At 34.4% G+C, this 25,984-nt stretch overlaps 1 protein-coding gene and 1 long non-coding RNA gene across 9 annotated transcripts in view; one reads left to right on the plus strand and one right to left on the minus strand.

The window, feature by feature from the left end:
* The first annotated feature begins 13,268 nt into the window (after positions 1-13,268).
* The window catches only part of LOC147643301 (uncharacterized), a 44,144-nt gene continuing 31,428 nt past the window's right edge, over positions 13,269-25,984 (plus strand). Inside the window, exon 1 of the long non-coding RNA XR_015272399.1 lies at positions 13,269-13,635. This is a non-coding gene — a long non-coding RNA (uncharacterized LOC147643301). The remainder of the gene's footprint in view (positions 13,636-25,984) is intronic.
* The window catches only part of DIP-beta (Dpr-interacting protein beta), a 46,329-nt gene continuing 40,949 nt past the window's right edge, over positions 20,605-25,984 (minus strand). For 7 of the 8 annotated variants that reach the window (XM_020949754.2, XM_086836077.1, XM_086836080.1 and 4 more), the window contains 3 exons: positions 25,464-25,634; positions 24,422-24,477; positions 20,605-24,269 (listed from right to left, as the gene is read on the minus strand). In XM_020949754.2, the coding sequence (XP_020805413.2) occupies positions 23,817-24,269; positions 24,422-24,477; positions 25,464-25,634 (680 nt within the window). In that variant the 3' untranslated portion in view covers positions 20,605-23,816. The remainder of the gene's footprint in view (positions 24,270-24,421; positions 24,478-25,463; positions 25,635-25,984) is intronic. The other variant, XR_015272394.1, reaches the window with a different exon arrangement.

Below are 25,984 nucleotides of genomic sequence, written 5' to 3' on the forward strand. Positions count from 1 at the left end.
ATGGCTAAATATTTGCAATTTCGTTTTCGGTATTCCCCCAAGTGTGGCCATAAATTGCCCTCGTCCTGGGTCTCCTTTCTCCCTTCTCTGCTCTCTCCTCTCCTCAATCGTCTTTAATACGAGGTGCTAGCTGGCCATTCTGCCAATCCTTGAAGCTCTTGCAATCGCCTCAATTCTCTTGTTTGGCCCACCAGCAAAGCCATCCTTGTTATCGATTCGTTATCCTTTATTTTTTCTGTTGGCTTTCCTAATCAGTTTGGTGGCCATCGAGGAGCTGACCCAAAGAAAGCAACCAAAGGCTTCAAGTCAAGTGGAACAAAGTGGATGGTGAAGGGGAGAATCTCGACTGGATGTTGGCAGCTCATTCAATCGAAATGGATTGGGTTATGATCGAGAGAGAGAGAGAGAGCTAGAGGGGATATGTCCCCCTTGGGGGAAAAAGGATTCCCAATATAATTTATAAGGATGGATACTCGGGCTCATACGTTGGATGTATAGCAAAATTGTGTTAGTTTATTATTGCTTATCATTAATAGAAATAAATATTAAGTAATATGTGTTTAAAATGTAGGGGATTTTGGAATAAATGTACAAATAATCAATGATCAATTTATTAAATTGTTTAGGTTTAGAAATGATTGTTTTTGTTTTGTATTTATTTAGTATTAATTAGATACGAAGTAAAGAAACAGCTTGTAGTTATTTATTAATATTTTTAAATGCCAATTTTTCTCGACAATTTAAAATTAAAAAAAGCATAACTAAGCCAAAAATGCATTAATATCAATTCGGAAAGCTGTCCAATGTTAGTATTTATTATGTTAATAAATCGGCATACTCAGTAAAAATTTTTATAATTTTTCCAATTTTTGACAATTTTGACGATGTAACCCATTATAAAAATTTCAAAATTTTGAAAAAAATATATTTTAGTCAGACATAGCTAGATCGATTGGGCTTTTGATGCTGATCAAAAATATATATGGTTTATATGGTCGGAAATGAGTCCTTCACATCATTTCAAGCTTCTGACTAAAATTAAAATACCTTTCAAAAGAATAAGAAATAGAAAATTACGTATACGCACTGGTGTAAATTGTATGTGATCATAACTAAGCCAAAAATGCTTTAATTTCAATAGCTGTCCCATGTTAGTTTTTATTAGGTTAACAAATCTGCATACTATATTTAAAATTTAAAAAAAATTAAACATTTTATAATTTTTGTAATATAATAATAATAAAAAATTCCTATTTCACTGAAAAAAAATTATAATAACTTCTCTAAAATTCTTTAAATCGATATTTTTGTATAATATATATTTTTTGAAGACTTCAATTTTAAAAAATGCGTAATTAAGTCAAAAATTCATAAATTTTAATTCGGAAACCAGTTCTGTGTTCGTTTTTTTAAGGCTAATAAATCTGCGCACTGCATAAAATATTAAAAAAAAATCAAAATTTTTGTTGAAAATATTAATGAGTAACCCCTTACAAAATGTTGAAAATTTTTTAAAATTTTGTTGTCCTCCCAAACATGGCAGATCGACTCGCCTTTGGATGCTGCTCAAGAATATATATGATTTATAGGGTCGGAAATGACTCATTCACAGGTTTACAAGCTTATGACTAAAATAATATACTAAGCTAATATTTAATTTCACAAAATGAGTAATAAAGTGCTTTTATATATTACAAATTAAAAACAAATAAATAAACTTAATCAATATGCGCCCGATTAGTTTTAAAAGTTTCTCCTTGAAGGAACACAAACTCATAAACAACACCTTGGTGCAAACAACCAAGGTGAAGGAAAAAAAAAAACAGGATAAAAAGGATAATGTCAAAGAATGAAAACGAATTCCACACAATATTTGCAATATCAATAACTTGAACGTTTTTAGTTATCAAAACAGTTTATCCATACTAAGTACCATGTTCGGGAATCCCTCCATACACCATCCATAAAGCTCCTCCTGGTCCTGCTGCTCCTCCACCTGCTCCTCATCCTCTGGCTGTGAAACTATAAAATGCCAAAGAGAAAGAAAAAAAAGAATTACGTATAAACTAGACAGAGAGCTAGCTAGTGGGGTAAAGGGAGTAGTTGGGGTAAAGTTTGCACTGCTCTTTTCTTTTTGTTTTCCACACGCTTTCCAAGCAGTTGCAGTTGGCTTTTCCGCTCCCACTTTTCCGCCGCATCCCTCCAGTGCAACGAAGTATGCGTGAAAATCCTGGCAACTTGTTAGCTTATCCGGTGATTACATCGATAATGCTACGTGGTGTTTTAGCTTCCCGGCTACGTGCTGTTTATGCCCAAAGCTCTCGGTAGTTCGAGAGTCAAGCGGGTTCGAAATTCGATGGTTATAACACCCATTCCTCGTCCCATGTATCCATACCAATACTCATACTCACACCCATACCCATACTCATACTCATACTCATACTCATACCCATACCCATACCCATTGTGTGGAATAATACTGTTGCCATATCTGGTTCGACTGTCTCAATGCGTCTGCATCTTTTTTTTTGGCAAGGACTAAGCACTAAGGACTATGGACTAAGAACTGCAAAATGCCACTCAACTATTTTGCTTTGTTGTACTCTAGCAATTGTGGGTGTATTTAAAATTGCAGTCGATATGATGCAGAGTCAGGAGATCCTTTGGGAATATTATACTTTTTGCAAATTCAAATTTACCTTCTTTAAAACAAAAAATACCTTTACCATATGTAAAAAGCATCATTTAATAATAACCTTCAATAAATATGGAATATTTATATACATTTAGCTTGATACTACCTTGATTATTGTTATTTCTGCTGTAAATATTTAGTGATTACGTATTTAAAATGAGTCTGCCAAGTTTCAAATGATTATATATATACACACATTATAAAAATTTATAATTTGTTTGTCATTTTAAAGGGCAACCCCTATCTAAACTGTCTGATTGATTGCTTAACTTCTACAGTATTTGGCATACAAATGCGAAAACTGCAGTTTGTAGTTCCCAATTCTCAGTTCACTGTATTTAGGGGGGTGGCCTTGCCTAGTATAGAGATACCCTATAATCTTTCCCTCTCCAGTGGCACATTGTACATTTTATTGCCTTCCGCCGAGTGGAGCTGAGTTTGCGTTGAGTCGAAAGTCGTAAGCAGAGACATTTGTATGGGCAAACATGTAGTAGTCGGTGGTATCCTTGGATGGAATCCCTGAGGAACTCACGCCCCGGCAAGCCATTTCACATGCTGTTGTTCACGCGCTCAATCAATTTTTCAAGTTTTTACAACCAGGAAACGAAGAAGCTTCCCGTTTGCGGTATACATTTTATATATCTAAGAATATATTTACATATATATATATTTATGTACTTGTAATGTACTTGGCTTGTCTTTTTGTATTGTTTTTATTTTGTCAGCTTCTCTAATGCAGTTTCTTTTGGGTCCCAGAGTCTGGCACTAATGATATTGCATTGCTTCTGATTTATGGTTAGTTCCACTGGCTCGTTGTTTTGCATTGATAGCGACGGGAGGTGGTTTGGTAGTGTTTTGTTGTCCTGGATAATAAGTCAACAGGTGGCAACAGGTAGATAAGGCCAGGGATTGAACTGAATTTACATACAATGCTGTGTAAAATGTCTGCAAATGCTAATTTTGTGCTTAGCCTTAAAGTATAGTAATATTTATATTGTTTTATACCGGAATATGGTAGTTATATAGATGTAAAAACACTTGTTGCTATTTTAAATTATTTAATAATTTATTAAGTAAATTTTAAGGCTGTAATTAGGCTGCTTCTTTTGAAATTATATGTTTTAAATTCCAGGAAAAGGTGATTTAAATATATTTTCTTAAAGTTATGTTTCCTCATTTTTAGAAATATTTAATACAATGTAATTAATGGTTAATAAACTGTCAAAATTTTTATATGATCATCAAATTTTATATATTATACAATATATCTAATGTTTTCTTACTATTTATACTATTTACAACAAAACATTGTATTTGTCACCCATAAATAATGTTCAGGGCAATCACTTTATTAAACTAACTTTAAATATTATTAAAACATATTTCCAAAGAATCTCCTACGAAATAGTAACTATAATTGAGTTTTTAAAGAACCTTCCATAAAACGAAACTAAAAGTAAATGTTGAAAATAAAAAGAAAAGGTTATGAGCCGCCACTTGAAATTAATGTGTAAATTAAATTTTCAACTTTTGCGCATTAAAGAAAGCTGCGAAGACAATTTGATGAAGTTTTATATTATGTCCTTTTCCTCGCTTTTTGCAGAACAAGTACCTATATATATATATCTGAAAGCAATATGAACGCCCACATTGCGTGCTTGTAGATGCTTAATGTGGCCAGGGCATGGGGGTTTTCTTTGGGAGGGGATGAAGATGTCTCATTCTATACTTCTCCTTACCGATTTTCCTTTTTTCCCCAACCCAAAGGCCGTTATGTTAACGCAATTATTACGCATTTCTTATGATGTAATCAGACGCAGCCTGGTTTTCAAATGAAAATATGCCATCCTTATCCGCATTCGCACTCGTTTTCCCCCCAAGCCCCCCTACCCCAAACTGGAGTTTTTCCAGCGCTTTTCTGTGCGGCAAAAACTTTTGCCAGGTGAGGAGTCCGGGCGGCCCTCGGAAAATGAAGCAAAATAAAACTAAATTATGGCAATTGAAAATGAAAAGCGAAAATTAAGCGCATAATGAGTGGCAAACAAAGGGAGGGGAACGAGGGCGAAGGCGAGGGCTTTTCCGAGGCTTTTCCCTGCCAAAGATTAAAGCAACAAGCGACGACGACAAGGACGACAATACAGGATAATACAATAAAAGGCCGACAAACAACGCAACTGCCAAATTATGAGGCGAAAGTTGGCGTGAAGCAAATCCCAAGGGGGAAGACAAAGCGATCCTGGGGAAAATGAGAAAATCGGTGGCGGGGAAAGCGCATTATATGAACGCCCTAATGCACTGTGTGGGTCTCTGCTTTGCCACAATGAACTCGGTACGAAATCTTCTTCCCCTTTCTCCTTTCCGTGGGAAATTGTTTTCGTAGCCACTTGGCTTGATTCTCGGCTTGTTTTTTTGTTCCCCGCCGCCGCCTGAGTTTTCCGGCCGGATTTTCCTAGGGCGGGGACTTGGCGGTGCAGCTGGCTCACGTGCCGTAAATCAGTCAAGAGAAATCAACTTGAGCAGCGCTGGAAAACTCTGGCAAGGACTCTACGCCAGAAAGGACAATAAAGTGTCAATAGAAAAGCTATTTTTAAATAATATTTATTGATTTTAAAATATAGAAAATGCAAACTAAAAAAATTAAAATTAATTAATAAAATAAAAGAATGACTTGGGAAATCTTAGAAAATAAATGTAATTTAAGGACCTGCGACAACTCTGTCGCCTGGCAAAGGACTAATGCACATATGCATATGTTCGTGTGTGTGTATTGGTTGTCCTTCAGCTTGAATCCTTGCCTGTGCTGTAGCAGCAGTAGCGAAAGGCAAACAAACGGCTCTGTCACTCAAATCTGACACAAGACAAATCGCATTGAGGGGACTCCCGAATTGATCGCCTGACTTTTCCGCTTTTCCACCGCTCCGCCCCCCAGTTCAGCAATGCTCAGAGTTTTCGCTACACTCGAGCAATCAATTCACAATTACGAAACTGCCGCTCCAATCGCAGTGTTACACATAGGGAAAAGGATAAGGTTCTTCTTGGAGATATATTTGAATATATCTTTAAAGAAAACTAAGAGTGAGTTGAATTTTTTGTCAAAAGTTAATATATTAAAATTAAAACCTATTGTAAAGATGTTACCTAAATTTGAAAAAAAAATGCCTTAAAACAAGGAAATTACAGAACTTTTAAAATGATGTCTTCTTGGAAAACTTCTGCAACATAGCTGTGTTGCTAGCAACAATTGGTGCTGCTCAGCATTTTGCTAGATACTTTGGCCGGATAAATTTGTCTAGATACCTTTGTCGAGATAGTATTTCCCATATACTCTTTTTAGTTACATTTGCCTAATTATTTTTTGGGGCTACAATATTATACGCTTTTAGGGTATTATATTTTAGGTCAGAAGCTTAAAACACAGAGGAGTCATTTCCGACTCTATGAATCATATATATTCTTGATCAGCATCAAAAGCGCAGTCGATGTAGCTATGTCTGACTAAAATTTATTTTTTTTCAAAATTTTGAAATTTTTATAAGGGGTTACATCGTCAAAATTGTCAAAAATTCGAAAAATTTTAACATTTTTTACTGAGTATGCAGATTTATTAACCAAATAAAAACTAACATAGTGCAGCTTTCCGTTTTTAAATTATTCAATTTTTGGCTAAGTTATGAACTTTTAAAAATTTGATATATCGAGAAAAATGTCATATACAAATATTGATAAATATTGATTCAAAGAATGCGACTATTTTAAGCTTGGTTATGATCGATCTCCGATAGAATATTATAATTCAATTGCAAACTGGAAGGGTTCCTAAGTTAGGCTAAGTTACTTAACTTTGTTGTTTTAGATACTTTTGCTAGATACGTATGAAAGTTTTTTGTAAGTTTCTATGCCAAATTCAATGTATCTTTAAATTCAAATACAAAATTCGACTTACTACTGAAGCTAACTTGCTTTCTCACACTATTAGCAACTATTTCTCACGTTTTTTCTCGCAGTGCCTGTTCTGAAATCGTTCGAATGCAAAGTTCAATTCAATCTTTCAGTTGTCACTGGCAAAAACAATATGCGACTAAGGAAAATAAGATGGGAGCAAGGAGTGCATTCTGCCTGCTCCTCGTGTTGTCTGCATCTTAGAATTCAAATCCAAATGTTCACATATATATGCGTGTGTACACACACTCACACACACACACACACACACACACATGTGTATAATGGCATTTGCAATGCGAAATCTAATGAAACGTGTTTAAAACAATTTGTTCCCAATATTGAATTATCCGCATGAGTGCATTTTGACTTCTTTCCATGATATCCTTGGGAAAGGTGTTCTCTTTCGTTGAGAACAGAACAGAAGTTCTTGTTTTTTATTTTTTCCCCAAAGCCATGTTCACAAGGATAAATTAAGATGCAGGATCAATGCTCATTTGGCTAGCAATCAATCCCGATTCCTTGGAGCACTCGATGGGCACTCATCCAGGATGAACTCACTCACTCATTTACTTGCTGGCACTTCATTGCACTTCAATTGCGATTGTGGAATGGGAGAAAAAACACTCACTGAACTAAGGATTCTATAAAGTAGGGGGATTTTTAAAGCATAATTTGAAGAAACACTTAAATTTAAAGCACAGAGAATATGTTTTCAATAAGAATTTTCTTACTAAATCATATTAAATAATTATGCTATATTGCTCATTCTCTTAAGATACAAATAAACTATTTTGGGTTAATTACTATGCCTTTTTAAATTACTTTTACTTATTAAAAATAACCTATGTGGAGCCAAGTGGAGCCCTAAGAAATCGAAGCCACATTGCGTATACGCCACGTTGTCAATTATAATAAATGGGAACCTTTTTTTTTTTGTATTTGAATGAGGCAGAAAGAGGCCGTGCATTGGTCAAGTACATTTTGCAACTGATTTAATCCATTTTTAATATGTGCTGAGGTTTTCTCCCCGCGGGACGTGCAAATGAAAATGCTGGCTGGAAAATGGATGCTACCCATGCTTCTGTTCCTGCTCCTGATGTTGCTGCACTCATAATAAAATTGAAACAGCAGGCGGCTGAAAGGATGCCGGACCAATGGCCACAAAAATAACAGCAGCAACAACCATGACAACAACAATAACAACAAAAACAACAACAGGAGTAAGGACAACAAACACCAGTAAGTACAACAAAACATTGTGTAAACACATGTAAGACTTGCTCGATTGTTGCTGGACTCGATTTTTCATACCGTTAATAAAGGGTATTTGTAGCTAAGGCTTACCAAATATATAATAGTATATAAAATATAATATAATAATATAATAATATCTGCATATATATGCATTGTAATATTATTAATAATATAATAAAATTTGCGAATTTCCTTTAAAATTAATATATTATAGTTGCCACTCATTTATTTATTTCATTGTATATAATAACAAGAAGCCGATTGAAATTATGTGTCATATCGGAAATGGATCATAACTAAGCTTAAAATATTTGCATTTTTTAATCAATATTTATCAATGTTTTTATAGGACAATTTTCCAGTCAAATCAAAATTTTAAAACTCATAGCTAAGCCAAAAAACCATTTATTTAAATGCGGAAAGCTGTCCTATGTTAGTTTTTAATATGGGAATAAATCTGCATACTCAGTATAAAATTAGAAAAAAATTAAAAAAATGGATCCATTTTTGACAAATTTAACGATGTAACCCGTTATATTTTTTTGAAAAAAATTGAAAATTTTTTTTTTCCTCCGGAGAGGACTAGAAAGATTCCCCTGTTGATACTGATCAAGAATATATATGATTTATAGGGTCGGAAATGGTTCCATCATATTATTAAAAGTTTAAGATAAAATTTTTAAAGCTTATGTAAGTGATATTAGACTTAATCAAATGTATTAACTTGAAGCAATTTAGTTAAAATCAATATCCCCAAGAAAACTTTCCAAAGAAAGGGTAATACAGAATTCGGTTTTCCTTATGAAAACTAAATTTTTTTCATGTTATTTCCTTTTGTTTTGTTTTTTTTTTGTGTTCTTTCTTCTGTTATTTTTAGCCTCCATTGTTGTTATTATTGTTGCTTTCATTTGTGTTGCTGTTTGTTGTTGTTGAATTGTTGTTGTTTGTTGTTGTTATTTGTTGTTATTATTGTTGTTGTTGTTGGCCCTGGCGTTGTCTGTCTGGTAAACCAAAATTGTTGCTCGTTTTCCGCATGAATCACTTGCATCATCATCATCCTCATCGCCATTGCCATCGTCGTCATCGTGGCCAGCTACAAGTATATATAAATAAATATATATATATATATATAAATATATATATGTACACCACAACATTGCAAATATCTGTGAGTGTGTGTGGGTGGTGTTTTACACCCCACAGAGTGTGTGTGTGTGGCTGCACACGGGGCAAAGCGTTTGGCTCTGCACTTTGTAAGTAGCTTTTAATATATTTTGCCACAAGCCAGGGGGAAAAAAATCGGGAAAATAAAAACACACACACACTCACTCCGCACACACACACACGAATAAAAAATAAAAATAAATTCTCTTCGTTGTGGGGCAGAAATTGGATTAAAATTAAAATAAAACGAACGAAGGAAGAGTATAAAAATAAATAAATAAATAAAAAAAGCCGGCAATGTTCTTTCCCAAAGAGCACAAAATTAAATGAAATAAAATGTACAATATATATGTATATATAAAATATATAAATATATATATTTATATAAAGGAGGCAAAAAGGGGGGTTAAAGGACAGGCCAAAGAAATAAAATAAAAATCAAAATAAAGGATGAGAAGTGCTGAACAATATGTGTTTGGAGTTGAAAGTCTTGGATTAGCACAAAACTTGGTCATGAATGGAATTTCCTTTGCCAAAATTTTTGATATCCTTTGGCATCTCTTTTAGCCATTTGATGCAATTTGTAAAATTCATACATATTGCACGTTGTCGCGGTTCCTCAAAATAAAAATAAAAACAATAGGATAGTTGGTATGAATTTGATTTGCTTAGAGAAGGAATATCCCTTAAGTTAAAGTTAGTTAATGCCTTTATTTAATAAGTTACCTGAGATATTTATCTGAGGAATAAATATAACATTTTAAGCAGCTTACATATTATTTCTATAAGGTTTACACGTAATTAAAGTATTGAGTAACATTTTTATTCATTTAATATTTTATTTGTTTACAAGATCTATTAAATTAAAGTCCTTGTAAGTATAATTACTTCTCTAAATGAACTTTTAATGACCAGGCCAGAACCCCTTCATAGTTGTGATGCAAAATGGAGGCAGAGAAAGGTTAGGAGATGGTTTAAATCAAGGTCTCTCGACCTGACCAATTACGTGCTCTGGACATGCAACTCGGACTCAACTTTCCACTTGCACAGCTCTCCAATCCCCGCTTTTCCCTCCCATTGAGTTTGACACTTTCGATTGCTTTTCATTTCGTTTCTCACAGTGCGACCTCCCTCCAGGGGGGGGGGGGGGGGAGAGGGGAATTTTCCTGCTTAGCCTAGCATTTTCCACTTGCGCCACATGAGCATTTTGGACTTTCGCTGACATCGGCAGCTTTGACCAGCAGCTTCGCATCGAAATTGTTGTGTATTGGTCAATGTTACATATGCCATATTAACCACCGATGATCCCTGACCCCTTAGTAAACCCTACCCGGACCCCTTTCACCCTCTCCATCCCCATCAAACCCTCAATCATGTCAATTACTCGCCAATTGCTGTTGTTGTCCTCCTCCGAGCAGTGGAAAATGTGTGTTATATGTGACGTCTGCGAGGTTTCGCCTGATGGGCATAAATTTTGATTTATGGACAGCCGCAGAGGTACTACATAAATACATAAATACCTCGTATTATATAAACATATATATGTATTGTGCACAGAGAGAAATGAAAGAAAGAGGGAGCTGCTGGTGAAAAATAAGGTTAAATAATACAAAGTATGGTAAATATGAAATGCTAAAAGGAGTATGTATGATATTATTATTAAAACCATAAATGTTTAAGGAGAAAAATATATATAATTCTATGTATAAAATAAATATTTGGAACACTTGCACATATTTGAACACTTACTAAAAAATATCAAGTGAAACATAGGCCATATTGACATCAACAAAATCTATTTTTCACCCAACGCAAATTGCCTAAGAATATTTTGTAAAATACTGAAATTCACCTGAGACATTCCTTACTATTAATTAATGTATATTTAGTACTTATTTTCCCACAATGTACCATAACCAGGCATTGGTATGCATCTGTGTGTGCGGGCGCGCTTCATTAATTTGTCATATGTAGCGATGCATGAAGTGTGGAGATATCCCTGCAAAGGACTCGTCGCAATCCTCGCACAGTTTAAGTTTTCAATTAATGCGTAAATTATGAATATTAATACCTACATATTGATATACATATACATTTATTTTTTACCATTTTAAATGCTTGACCAATGCGATTTAAATAACAAAAACCACTGATTGGTTTTGGTCATGGTTGGGGGCGGGGGTGCTCTTAATTTTTCATGATTTTTGTGGAAAAAATCATGAAACGATTCACTTGATTTATGAGCCTCCTTCCCTTGGATGTTTCACCTGATAGCCAAGTTTATTCCTTATTTATCGGTTGCCTCCTTTGGCTGCATTAACCTTGGACTGATCCGATCCGATTCGATTCGCATTCGATTCGTATTCACATTCACAGTCGGAGGAGACACGCCCGCGGGGCCAACAATTGAAATTATGGATTTTATGTGTCATAAGCTTTTATTGATGCAACAATCAAATATTTATGATGACAATTCCCGCTGACAATGATGGCAATAAAAATGCTTTACCCACCCGCCACCAGGCGCCACTTCGAAAAATGTATATATATATATATATTTGTCGCTTTTTTATTTTCCCCTTGTTTCTTTTCATTTTTGTGTGTGTGTGTGTTTTTTTTGAGGGGGCTGTGAGGTGAGAGGTGAACAGACAATGGCAATTGAAATTCAATTCCGATTGATGAGCCCCGCATCGCAGGTAAAGAATCCCGTTTGAGTTTGCTTAAAAAGGACCTCATTTCGAAATGGTTTCTTTGTGTGTTTTCTGTCTTTGTGGTAATGGTTATTAAAGGTTGGAGTCATTGGAATGAATGGTTTATGTATTGTTGAATATAAATTCACTTGATTTTCCCTTGATTATAGAGCTCATTTCAAGCAATGATCCCTCGATTTGAATTTGAAACAGAGACCTATTTATACCCCTTTTCTCTCCCAATATATTTGTCTATCAGTCTATTAATCTTTTTTATCCAAAGTCCTGGAGTTTCTGGTCTTAATATTGCAGGTCTTTAGATCCTTTGGCAACATATTAAAATATTTGAAAACGAAGAGCTGCCGGCAAATGCAATTTATTCACACACACAAGTGCAGCTTTAACCTGAGCTCTGAGTTCTGGAACACGAGTCCTGTATCTGTATCCGCATTCGCATTCGCATTCGCATCCGAATCGGAATCCGTATCCGTATCCTTGCTGAATGCTGCTATTCAAGGACCTCGTTGTATTCATCAGGACACCGCAGCCCAGCTCTGACCTGGCTCCTGGCTAAAATATATCTATGAGTGCATCCATTATCCTTAATACACTTACGTGCACTAATGTGCTCCACATTAATGTTTTGGGGGGCTGCTTGAAAATTTTAGGTTTTCCCCGCCGTCTATACTGTCTGTTTTTCACATCTTCCTGCCACGCCCCCATCTACTCCACCCCCCAACCCCCAGCCAGGTGAAGGTAAGGTCCTTTGTTGGCCAAGAGCACGAGGTCTCCTGGGCAAAACGTTGGGCATTTTCCCCACTCGCCGAGCAGTCCTTGCACATTCCCTCCCCTCTCACCCGTTCGCAGTACGATTTCTATTTCCCATTTCCAATGGTTAGGCTAGCATGCAATCACGGTCGCAAATGCGAAGGCGGAATTCGGCGCCGGTGGGCGTGGCGCTCTCTAAATGCCGGCTGAATATTTGAAGTTATTCGCAGGTCCTCCAAGGCAATGAATGCTAATTAATGGTAATTTTTTTTTTCTTTTTTTTGTAGAGGAACTCTTTATATTATGGGATCATCTACAGGTAAAATTTTTTTTATTGAACAATTTAGTTAATTTATGTATATTATAAGGAATTGGTGAGATCGAATGATTATATAATATATAAATATAATATCTGACAAATAAACAGTGAGAAAATCATTAGAAAAACAATATTATTATTATTTAACACATTTAGAATTATTCTATAATTTAGCCTTTAATTTTATAAAAATCGCGTACGAATACATCATATATTTGCCTAAGAAATGATCGGTAATTAAAGAAAGTAATTCTAATTGCGCTGTGACTTCCGAACAGATTCAAATTTAACCGCGTTTCCAGTTCAGATCAAAAGTGGAAGCTTTGTGGTTAGCTGATATTAAAGTCATCACCGTATCTCCTCTCCCTTCCACTAGCCAAAGCTTCGCTCTCTTCCATTATCGCATAGCGGCATCTCCCGGTGGCCGTTGGAAATCAGTTCCTCCAACGCCGCCAAGTGAAGCGGAGGAAAAAAGTGAACGGAGGAACGAAAAAAGACAAAAACATCAACCATGTCAGGAGATCGGTAAAAAGAAGTAAAACGCGGAAAATGTAGCGGGAAATCAGCGAGCTCTGGCAGTGAAGTGGGGGCAAGGCCTGAAATAGCCCCAAAATATAAGCCGGGCCGCTGTCGTGTTTTTTTAATTCGTATACCATACATAGCCAAGATCGGTACGTTTTATTCTGGCTAACGCAAGAAACGTAAAGGAATTATGTTTATAAAACTTTGGCAAACATTGAAAAATTAAAAGCTTCGATTTTCGTCCACTAATTCACCGTTAGGATCAGTATGAATATGAACGGGTGAGTGAAACAACACCATTTTCTTTTTTCTCTTGTCCTCTCTTTTTTAGCGAGCGCTCATATATTGCTTCTGTAGCTTTGCTTGTTCTCGCAATAGAAAGTGGAACCTAAGAGCGAGAGCGGGCAATACGATCCACTCTTGTGGTTTTCAAGCTTAACATTAGGAAAGGTGAGGAAGGGGAGGCTGCTGCCTTTGTTTACCTTTTTATTCTTGGCAATTTGTGAATATAAAATACCCTAAATTATTTTATATGTATAAATGTGTTATATATATTTTATTAGTTCCTATTTTCTTTTAAACAATATGGATTGATTCTGCAAGATCGAATTCTTCTTTTCCTCTTAGAACTCCCTTCAGGCAGCGTTTATTTAGAAGCTTTAAACGGCTTTAGTTCTATATTTTATTATAGCATTCCTTTTAAAGGCTTTACCTACACATATATTAATTAATTAATTATGAATGGCTAATGCCTTTCAAAAGCAGGAGGATATTCGTGGGCAAACACTGGCCTGAAGCAAGGCTTTGTCACTGTTTATATATTTGTTCATTTCTGGTTTGTTGCAAATGGCAAACAAACTAAATGCTTAAACAATTTAAAACACAACACAATGACGACGATGGCGAATCTGTGGGTAGATTTCAATTGGGAAAAAAAGGCAAAACAATAAAACAAGTTAAAAAATACCCTGAAAAAGGGCCACCAAAAAAACCCGGCAAGTAAATAAGCATATATTCAAGCGAGTGAGCAAACAGCAGAGCTGCAAAAGCAAAAAAAGCGCCAAATGAAAATGAAAGAAGCCAGAAAGGATGCGGCAGGGACGAGGCCTGCTGCACGACGGGTCAAATTTTATGCAGGCGCAAATATTTTAAATGTTAAACAATAAAACATGCGCACAGTAAATAAATGCCCATGTGCGAGTGACTGTATGTGTGTGTGTGTACAGGCTGCAGACAAACACAAACAAACAAACACTCATACACACACACGCACATGGCCAAGCCACACAGTGGGGCCTAAAAGTATGCAATGTCCGAGGGGAAAACTCAGGGCAAAAGACCACCCTCGGCCGCATTCAAACAAAAACCGCTTAAAACACTTTACTATCGCATTTTGGAATTGTTCAAATATTTTCGCCGCTTGTTGCTATTGTACTGTTGCTGCATTTTTTCCTAGCCCTGCCCCCCTCTCCCTATCCTCCACACAAATACAAACAATTAAAATCCTCAAATATTTGCGCCAAAAAGAAATAAAACACAACAAATGTGAGCTCGCGCTCTGTGCAAAGAAAGAAATTTACAAAAAAGAAAAACAAAAAACACAAAAAACCAAGAAAGAAAGCTTGGTTGGGTAAATGAAGTTAGTATACTCTTTAGAACCAACTAGTATGACCTATAAAGTACAAGTTTAATTGAATTCATTAATAACATTTTTTAGTTATGTGGAAGTATAGTTTTTTAGTATACTCTTTAGAACCAACTAGTATGACCTATAAAGTACAAGTTTAATTGAATTCATTAATAACATTTTTTAGTTATGTGGAAGTATAGTTTTTTAGGGTCCAAAACTATCTTCTACTACCATTATCTTCAAAGTAATGGGGATTAATCTAACAAAACTATTGAAAATTTTACATAAATTGGATAATATCCTCTGGAAGGGCATTCAAAAGAAAAATAATATATAGTATGTGTGTTTATGGGACGAAAAGGGATACGAAAAAAAGGCTTGGAAAAGAGGGCAAGTTGGTCAGCAGTTTTATCAAATACATATATAGAAATATACATTTGTTGCAGTTTTCGGGGGTTTTCTTTTGTGAAATTAAAGAAAACAGCTATGTATGTTTTTCTTATATTTTATTTTATTTAAATTTATAGATTTTTTGGCTGCTTAAGCAAATGATAACGTATACGTAATATTAAGTATGAAATTACGTAAACGTATACTTTATATTAAATATAAGAAAATGTATACGTAATACTCAACATAAAACATATATGTAATTTTAAACATACACGTATACAAAATATTTTATTAAAATAACTTATATGTAATATTAAGCATGAAATTACGTATACGTAATATTTTTATAGAAGTTTAGTTATTTTATATTTAATTGCTTATTTTAATATATATATTTAATATAAATCATGAAATTACGTATGCACAATGTTAAGTATTATATTACGTATACGTAATATTAAATATAAGAAAACGTATACGTAATACTCAACATAAAACATATATGTAATTTTAATCATACACGTATACAAAATATTATAATAAAATAACGTATATGTAATATTAAGCATGACATTACGTATATGTATGTAATATTAGGCATGAAATTACGTATACGTAATATTTGTATAGAAGTTTCATTATTTTATATTTAATATATATTTTAAAATATATTTAATATTAATCATGAAATTACATATACGCAATGTTAAGTATTAAATTATGTATACATAATATTAATTATGAGAAAACGTATACGTAATACTCAACATAAAACACATATGTAATTTTAGACATACATGTATACAAAATATTATATTATATATAATAACAAATAAATAAATTACGTATAGAAGTTTCATTATTTTATATTTAATATAAACGTATACGTAATATTAATCATGAAATTACGTATACGCAATGATAAGTATAAAATTACGTATACATTATGTTAAACATAAAAAGAAAGGAAGCTTACTTCGGCACGCCGAAGTTTGTATACACTTGCAGATTGAAATTCGACCACTAGAAATTAACACAATATAAATTATATATATTTTTGTTAAAATATAAAAAAATATGTTAAAAAAAGAATAACTCCATAGTTTAATTTCAATACCTTGCTCTTAAATTTCTTCCAAAACAAATCTTGCATATTTATATTCTAGAAAAATTATATAGAAGAATAACTCCATAGTTTCATTCAAATAGCTTAAATTTGTTCCAAGACAAATCTCGCACATCTGTGCACGGAACGAAGTGACTTCTACCGGCCACGTCTCAGCCATGTGTTGTGTTACAAAAGTTGCAAGTCATTGTTTATTAGTGTTTAAAGTAAGTAACTGATTATACTTACGTACTGGTCATAGATACTTACTGTTCATACATACTTCCTTGTCAAAGTTAATTAGTGATCATATCTACTTACTGTTCATTGGGACTTACTGATCAAAGTTAATTAAGTTACTGGTCATAGTTACTTAATGTTCATAGATACTTACTGATAACAGTTAATTAATGATCAAGTTTCTATAAATCGTCCGATTGTTCCTATGTCAGCTATATATATGTATATATAGTCCACCGATCCGACTTATATTTTAGTAAAATTATATAGAAGAATAATTCCGTTGTTTCATTCAAATAGCTTTCTCATAAATTCATTCCAAAACAAATCTCGCACATCTGTGCATATGATTCCCAACTGGTTCTAACATCCCCGGAACGAAGTGACTTCTTCCGGCCAAGTCTCAGAAATGTGTTGTTACAAAAGTTGCAAGTCATTGCTTATTAATGTTCACAGTTACATACATACATACTTTCTGGTCATAGATACTTACTGACCAGTTACTTACTGGCCATAGATACTTACTGTATAGAGTTACTTAATGTTCATTGATACTTATTGATCATAGTTAATTTATGATCATAGTTAATTACTGATCATAGATACTTCCTGCTCATACTACTTACTAACTGGTCATAGGTACTTACTGGTCATAGATGCTTACTGTAAATTAAAGATCATAGATACTAACTGAACAAAGTTACTTTCATAATGTTAAGAATTAAATTACGTATACGTAGTAATATATTTATATGTAAGTTAGACGTATACGTAATATTAATAATGAATTTACGTATACGTAATGTGAAGAATTAAATTAGGTATACATAGTTATCTTATGAAAGTTTATTTATATATATGTAATCTAATAGTTAATTAATCATCATCATCATAATAATGTTAATCATAAAATTGCGTATACGTAATATTAAACATAAAATTAGGTATACGTAATATTATATATATATTATAAAACATTAAATTACGTATACGCAGGGTGAGCCAAAGTTTTTCATTTTCACTTAAGTTCTTTTCTGTTCTTTTAAACTCAATAATATTTGCCTTTCTTAACCACATTGAACCCCGTTGATTTTCAGATAAAGTAAAATAAATTAAATACTTTTAAAACAATAAAGCAGAGAAGACAAAAGATTCTGAAGAGCAATTTAAAAATCAAATATTTGCTTGGCCCAGCATGACGCATTTATTTACTGTCTTCTGTGTATTTAAAATTCTTTTGCTCACTTACTTGCTTCGAGTTAAACCGAAATTTGCAATAAAATAACGTTTATGGAATAAGAACTATAATACTAATACTTCTTTAGAGCTGCCCAAACCTTTGGCTTTCAACTCAATTCCTTTGGCTTTTTGGTAAGCATTCTAAGCTGGTACTTATGTCTCTGATTTAAATTGATTTAAAAGCCAAGAATTTTGGTTTGCGTAATAAAAATAAGAAGAAGCTTGGCTCGGTTCTCTCTCTCGCTCTCTTGGCCTTGTTTACATTCGCAAATTGTTTGCACACAGGCTAAAACACAATTGCTGTGAGGGCTTTTCGGCCAGCTTTTATATTTTGGCTTGGCTCGGCTGGCTGCACTTTTGATTCGTTATTTATTTGTTGGCACAATTAGAGTGGCTTCAATGTAAATAATTTGGGCTAATCGATTCGAAATGCTTGGACTCGTCGGACTAGCCGGTGTCCAGGTTGCAGGATGTAGGATGCAGGATGCAGGATGCAGGATGCAGGATGCAGGTGGCAATGGCAACTTCAACTTGATTCAAAACGAGTTGCAAACTGTGCATTTCCTGGATCCATCAACGACATACAAAAGGTCGCCTCCACCACCAGTACTGTATATGGAAATGTGCTCTATATATAATATCTATATATATACATATATTTAAATAAGAATGTGGGCTATGGTTGGAGGAGCATTAGCCGAGTGCAGAGAGCAGTGAGAGAGAGTTTTGCATTTGACATCGTCACGTGGCTGCTGGATTCACGGCTGTCCCACTCGCTTTCCCCCCTCTTGATTTTAGCCCAGTTTTTCCCTTGGGTTGCCCAGAGTTTTCCATTCCATTCCAGGGAAAAAGGGAGACGACATCAAATCATTAGCAGTGCATAAAGCGTGAAACCAGACACAGACATGCAGATGAATTTAAACTATTAGCAGTGGCAGGAGTAAAGAATACAGGCAACACTGTCTCTCTCTTCTCCGCATCCGCATCCGCGCAGTGCTCCAAGGTGCATCCATCGTTAGGCAGCTGGTTTCGGATGAGGATACGGATGAGGATTCAGATTCGGTTGGGTTTCTTCATTCAACTTAACCCTGCACAGGGGAAAACGTAATGGAAGTTATGGGAAATTACCTTTGAAGAACCTTGAGTAATAGATCTTTAAGAAATATTTAATATTCTCTGGGAAAAATATTATTACAAGGTTTAAATAAATATATTAATAGTAAATAATAAATATATGTTAGGAATGTAAGTTGTTTCAATTGATGCAATATATAGTATGTAATATACATTATTTAGATACTCTTAAAGTATCTTTTAAGATTTTAGGTATTGTAGGTATAATATTGTTTTTGATTCCCTCTTAAAATATACAAAAAATCATTAAAACCCCTTACTCCTTACCAACAAAATTGCTTAATTATCAACATTTTCCCTTAGTGTATTACATATCCCCCATGACCCGCTCTTTCTGATGCCACCCCATCCGAGTGTTGCCTTGGCAATGCTCATCGTAGTCATCATTCGTCCCCATTCTGGTCCTGGCTCTAGTCCTATTTCAGGTCCTGGTTCTGGTTGACATAAACCTGCACATTGTTATAAACCCAATCTTTGCCGCTTCCTCCCTTGGCCTTTGGTTCTTCTGTGTGTCGTGTGAATATAAAAGATGCAAATGTAAAGATATTTTTTCCATTTTCCATTTTGCATTTTGCATTTTCCATTTTGCATTTTGCATTTTCATTTTTAGGCTTGCAGGATTCAGGACTGTGCAGAGTTGAGTTGCGGTGAGTGCAACGTTCTGGGGACCAAAAATTGTCGCACGGTTCCATCCATTGTCTGCATCTGTATCTGTATCTGAGTCTGTGCAATATAAATAACTCGGCACGGCTTGTGTGCATATTTTGTATAGCTACACAACTTAAAATAAATACAAAATGTTAGTTAGTTGTTAGTGTTGGCCACCATCATTTGACCAACGGAAACACACACAAAAACACACACACACACACAGAAAAATACAAAATATTTGCACAGTTTTGTGTTTGCATTTCGTTGGGCATTTTGTATTTATTCTTTGCGAAACAAATCGAGCTCAAATGCCCATATATATAAACGATGAACTCGTAGTCATATATATATCTTTGATCTCCTCACTTATCCATCTTGCTTCCATTTAGTATTCAGCATTTTGTGGGTTCTCTTTTTAAATAATCAATTCAATTGTTGGCCCAATAAATGGTTCCACAAAATTGTTAATCACTTGGAAGTAGGTGTAAGTGGGTTTTTTTTGGGAAAATGTAATCATTAAATAGAAATATTAAATCGATTTTTGGGATAGTAAACTTGAAAAAGATGTTGTAGAAGGTTAAAATATAGGCAGGTATAAATTATCATAAGTGTGTAATTACTTTTATAAGCTTTTCGGGTAGAAGATAAATTAAAATAAAAGAAGTGATGAAAAAGATGCTCTAATAAAGTGACATCTGACGGAAATTACCAAAACTTACCACTGAGAAGAATCATAAAAAAAGGCAGTCTATCTTTACGCTAAAATTTATATTAAATATTGCTAGTATTAGGGCGTTACTTACCAGACATTGTCATAGTGTTTATTTAATCTAAATATTGATAGTAAGACTTTCAAAGTTTCATATGCATTTCTCTTTATTTATTTTTCTTTTTTTTTGTATTCTCTCATTTTTTTGGGGGTTTTTTTGTCATGTTTGCGCGGGTTTTTCTTTGTTTCTCTTTTTTTTTCTTTGAATATTCAGTTGTATAATAAACAGATTTTACAGTACAAACATATGCTTTGTTCGCTCATTTCTTATGTACATAAACACAAATTTCAACTAAATGCTATTATCTTGATGTTCAAACATGTTGTATATTTTTTTCGAGGGGGGTTTTACATCTTGAAATTGTTGGATATTCTCATGTTGTAGGTTTGTTGGATTATGCATATGTAGTTGTCAAATATTTGTATCTTTCGTTTATTTGGTTTATCTTTGTATGGCGGTAGCGTAGACATTGAATGCATTTACGATTTGAATGGGAGATTCTGTACTTAGAGTTCCTTAGTATTTTCACTATAGTTTAGTCTGTTATTTTAGCCTGTGTGTGTGTCTTTTGAACAACTTTTGGATTTCCATCTAGATATATATATATATATATACATATATATATATATGGGTATATATATGCTTTTGGTTTACTTACATGTCTAGATTAAACGTAACTTTGATTTGCCAGGCATTCGCCACCACGAAAAAAAAAGTATTCCCTATAATTAACTTTATCCTTTTCTTGTATCTTTCATTATATATTTAAAATGTACTTTTCCTCGACCATTTATTCCTTTCTCCGGTACGTATATGAGTCAGAGTACATCTGAGTAGTCAGCTTTTGAAAATGTATTCCCTTTACCTTTTAATATTTTATTTTGTTTGTATTTCTTATGTTGGTTTGTTCACACTGGGGAGCGGCTTTTGGATATGTGGATAATACATATAGATATATGCAAGGATATTACTGATATGAACACTCAAACACATCCATACACACATGCACACACACATCTTTTTCCGGTTTTTAACTCTGTTTATTTTCGCCTTTTAATGCTTTGTTTTTTTGGCACACTTATTTCTGTTTTCTGCGTTTTACAAAACATGTATAGTTTTATTTTAAATGTGGAATTGAGCTGAACAACATGCATACCTTTTTGGGGCAACACACTTATATCATATACATATATCATATACAATGGGTGATTTCCTCAAAGGGTATGTGTGGCAGGATTGTGTGTCCCTAAAGCAGTGTAAAAATATCCAGGAAAAGAAAAAATTGAAGCCACAGTTAGCCATAGGTAAATGGATTTAAATACACATCGATCATAACAAAGCCATGTTCTATTCCTTTTTGATAAAGATTTTGATTGAAAATCGAAATATAAATGACTTCTGGCAATCTTTGCTTTTTGGTATTTACATATATACCTACAAAAAAAAAACCTAAAATGTGTGTGGTATATTAAATCGATATTTTTATATGGTATTTTTTTTTGGGTAATTTAAAATTTTTGAAATATCATAACTTAGCCAAAAATGCATCAATTTCAATTCTGATATCATTTCTGTGCTAGTTTTTAAAGGATTAAAAAACTGTATACTTAGTTTTAAGATTAAAAAAATTTAATTTTTTTTTGTCAAATTTTGAAAATTTTAATGATGTTACCCCTTACAAAAATTTGAAAAAATTAAAAAGAAAAATTTGTTCTCTATAAGATGGCTAGATCGACTCAGATTTTAATGCTGATCAAGAATATATATGATTTGTATGGTCGGAAATGTCTTCTTCACTGCGTTTTGAGCTTCTGAATGAAACTATAAAACGCTGCAAATGGCATAAAAAATTTAAAAAATAATGCCAATATTCTGGGATTGACTGAGAAATATAAGTGATTTATGGCCAAGATGTATGAAGGAATTATCTTTTCATGAATATCTTTAAAAATTTAAAAAGTTATGGAACATTTCAAGTAAAGAGAATAATATATTTCTGCTTTGATTTGAAGAACGTAAACTATTCGAAAAATAACCGAATGAAAATTATGTCGGCCAATAATTTCTTATCTATAAAAGTAATAACAATTAATTGAAGAATCCACTTTTTTTAACCCACACACACACCCTCTCGTTTAAGCGGAAGAATCTCTTTTTGTTGATTCTCGATTTGGCTTAAATCTAGGGTCCGCATTTAGTCTTTTGAGCCATGGAGCGAAGGAGACAACAAAGGGGTCCAAAAATAGAACCATTTACCATTTAATGAACAACAAAACTCTCTCCAGATCACCCAGGGTGTAAATATTTACAGTTAACGGTTAGCAAAGATCATCTAAACATTTTCTCTATCTCATTATAGGTATCAATAATCATTTATCAATTATTATTTATCTTTATTTTAGCCACAAATTCCTTTCTCTTTGAGCAGGCCTTACATATTATATACAGAACTCTGGATTAAACACCTAATTTATATATATATATATATATATAGTTTATGTGTATTTCTTCTAGAAACAAACTCAACAATTAATGCGTAAACTAAACTCTAATCAATGGGAAATAAAAATAAACCTGACTTAGCCATAGGACAATTAGAAATATACATATTTCTTTATATATGTATATATATTGATCAATATCGGTATCATTATAATTATCGTATTTTTGTTTTTAGTACGCATATATGCATGGGTTGTATATATTTCCGGTTTATATTTATATATATATATATATATATATTTGTATATCTTTTTGTAGTCATACTTTGTTTACTTTTTGAGTAGCTAAAGCCATTCAAAGAACCGAACACCATTTACTATATGGTTTTTTCTGGGGGATTTTTCTTTTCTTTTCTGTTTTCTGTTTTACTTTTTCATTTTCCACTAACGAGGTAACATTTAAACGCATTTTTTTCCACTTAAGTACGACACTTTAGTTTATCCGCTCCCTCTGCTTGTTCTTCTTTTGATTTAATATGCATTCAATTAGCCCAGAGAGTCGCCCCCACTTTACGTTTGCTTATCCTTTGGCAATTAGCCCCGGTAAAAGATGATTAGCTGATGGAGAGGGGGGCGGAAATCATCATCATCATCCCCCATTGATTAATGCTCTCCCTTTCCGGAACACTCACCAACACACACACACACACACACACAAACACACACACAAACACAAACACACTTACACACAGACAGACACACGCACAACAAAGGATGGCTAAGCCTTTGCATCATAATCGTGCTTGTATAATTACAATTGAATTAAGCTATAATAATAGTAATGATAATAATAATAATCTTACTTAGCTGCGGCTCCTCGCTCCCACAGCTTTCGTCGCCAATTGCTCCTATTATTATTATTATTATTAAACCCCGCTGATCTTTCCCAGAGTTCAGGCTTCATATCGAAGCTCATCGTTGCCTTGACTCCTCCAACTCCATCTCCTGCTCCTGCTCCTGCTCCTTGATGCTTCATCATCCATTGTCTATCCCGGTGGGCAACGTTGGCCTTTGTATGGCCAGGGGCCATTGTTGGTGTCGCCGTCGCTATCGTCGTTAATAACACCAACAGAAAGGCTAATAGAAACGTTCCGATTAGCCGCATTGTCCCACGACCGCTTTGGACAGACGCTGCTGCTCCACCGCCGGTGGCTCCACGCTCCTGCTCCGGATTCCTGTCCTTGTAGAGCCTTCCATTCTGGTTGCGTGACCCGTCCTCGTGGCGTGTCTCCTTCAGCACCACCTCGTTTTTCTGTCGCCACGGAATTTAAAAGAGATAGTGTGTGTATATAGGGTATAGGGGTATTTATATATATAGACATGACATTTATGGTATTATTTAACAAATATGGGATATATATTTTCATATGTTAAGGGATCTATTTGTGGGGTTCCTTTACTCACCGACACATCGTTGTTATCGTCATCGCGATTGTTCTTCTTGCCAGGTCTCTCCATTTCTGGGAATTGGTAGAAAATGGGAATCCCATGGGGTTTAATATATGGTTTATGTCATTTTAAAACAAGAAAGGAAGCTAACTTTGGCACGCCGAAGTTTATATACCCTTGCAGATAGAACTTCTATGAACAGGAATCCATACAATATAAATTATATATATTTGTGTTAAAAAACAATGAAGTAATACCTGCATTTATTTCATTCACCTATACATATTATATTTACAGTTTTACATTCACAGATTTGCATTTTTCCTCTACATCAAACGATCGTTTGTATGGAACCTATATGATATAGTCGTCCGTTTTTCATGAAATTTGACACAAAATTTCAGACTAATATGAAATTGCTATACCTCAAGTTTGATGAAAATCAGCTGAAAACTGAAAAAGTTATAAATTAAATTGTATTAATTATATGTATATATATGATATAGAAGTCCGATTTTCATAAAATTGTATGCAAAATTGAAGAGTATAGTAAAATGGCTATATCTCAAATTTGATCCAATTCTATTGAAAACTGAAAAAGTTAAAATTTTTTTTTTTTTAATTTTCCGATCATTCCTATGGCAGCTATATAGTCGTCCGATTCGGCCCGTTCCGGATATATACGAGTGAGAGTATATAGAAGGCTAACTACAAAGTTTCATTCAGATAGCTTCAAAACTGAGAGACTAGTTTGCGTAGAAACGGACAGACGGATATACGGACAGACGGACAGAAGGACAGACGGACATGGCTAGATCGACTCGGCTGTTGATCCTGATCAAGAATATATATACTTTATATAGTCGGAGGTGCCGCCTTCACTGCGTTGCAAACTTCTGACTGAAATTATAATACCTGCAAGGGTATAAATATCGTAAACTCAAATTACATTATCTAAAGTATTAGTATATATTAATATAAAAGAGTCTAGAGTCTCCAGTTTCGATTTAAGTGAACTTAATCATCCAAATTATAAATTATTGTTATATATAATTACCATATAATCGAATGGTGCCCTCGGTGTCCCCGATGCTGTTCTTTGAGATGCATTTGTAGCCACCAAAGTCGCTCGATTGAAGCCGCTTGATGTGCAGCACCATCTCAATGGCGTACATGTTGTTCTCCTTCTCGGTGAGTCCGTAACGATCGCCGGCAATAATCATTTCGCCTGTTCAAGACCGGGAAAAGGAAGGGAAATCGAAATGAGCGACGCTAAAAATGGGAAATGTGCCATTTGCTGATGTGGTGAGATGAGGCTGGGTTGAGTTGTGTTTAGTGGAGAGGAGAAAGGACCAAGGACTAAGGACAGGGGAGTGGTGTGTGGTCTCGAGGTGTGAATGAAGTCATGAATACGAAGCAGGGAGACAGGCCAAATGAGCTTGGGTTACGTGAGGTGAAAGGCGGAGAAGGGCGGCGTAGGAGGAGGAGCAGGATGAGAATCCTGCCTCCGGGGTTTCGGTGTGGTCGGAAGGCCATCGATGATGACATTTCTGGCATTGCCGCTGCCAAGCGTTCCAC

The sequence above is a fragment of the Drosophila serrata genome, unplaced genomic scaffold, assembly GCF_035046125.1.
Source record: "Drosophila serrata isolate PLE 108 unplaced genomic scaffold, ASM3504612v1 contig_276, whole genome shotgun sequence".
Lineage (NCBI taxonomy): Eukaryota > Metazoa > Arthropoda > Insecta > Diptera > Drosophilidae > Drosophila > Drosophila serrata.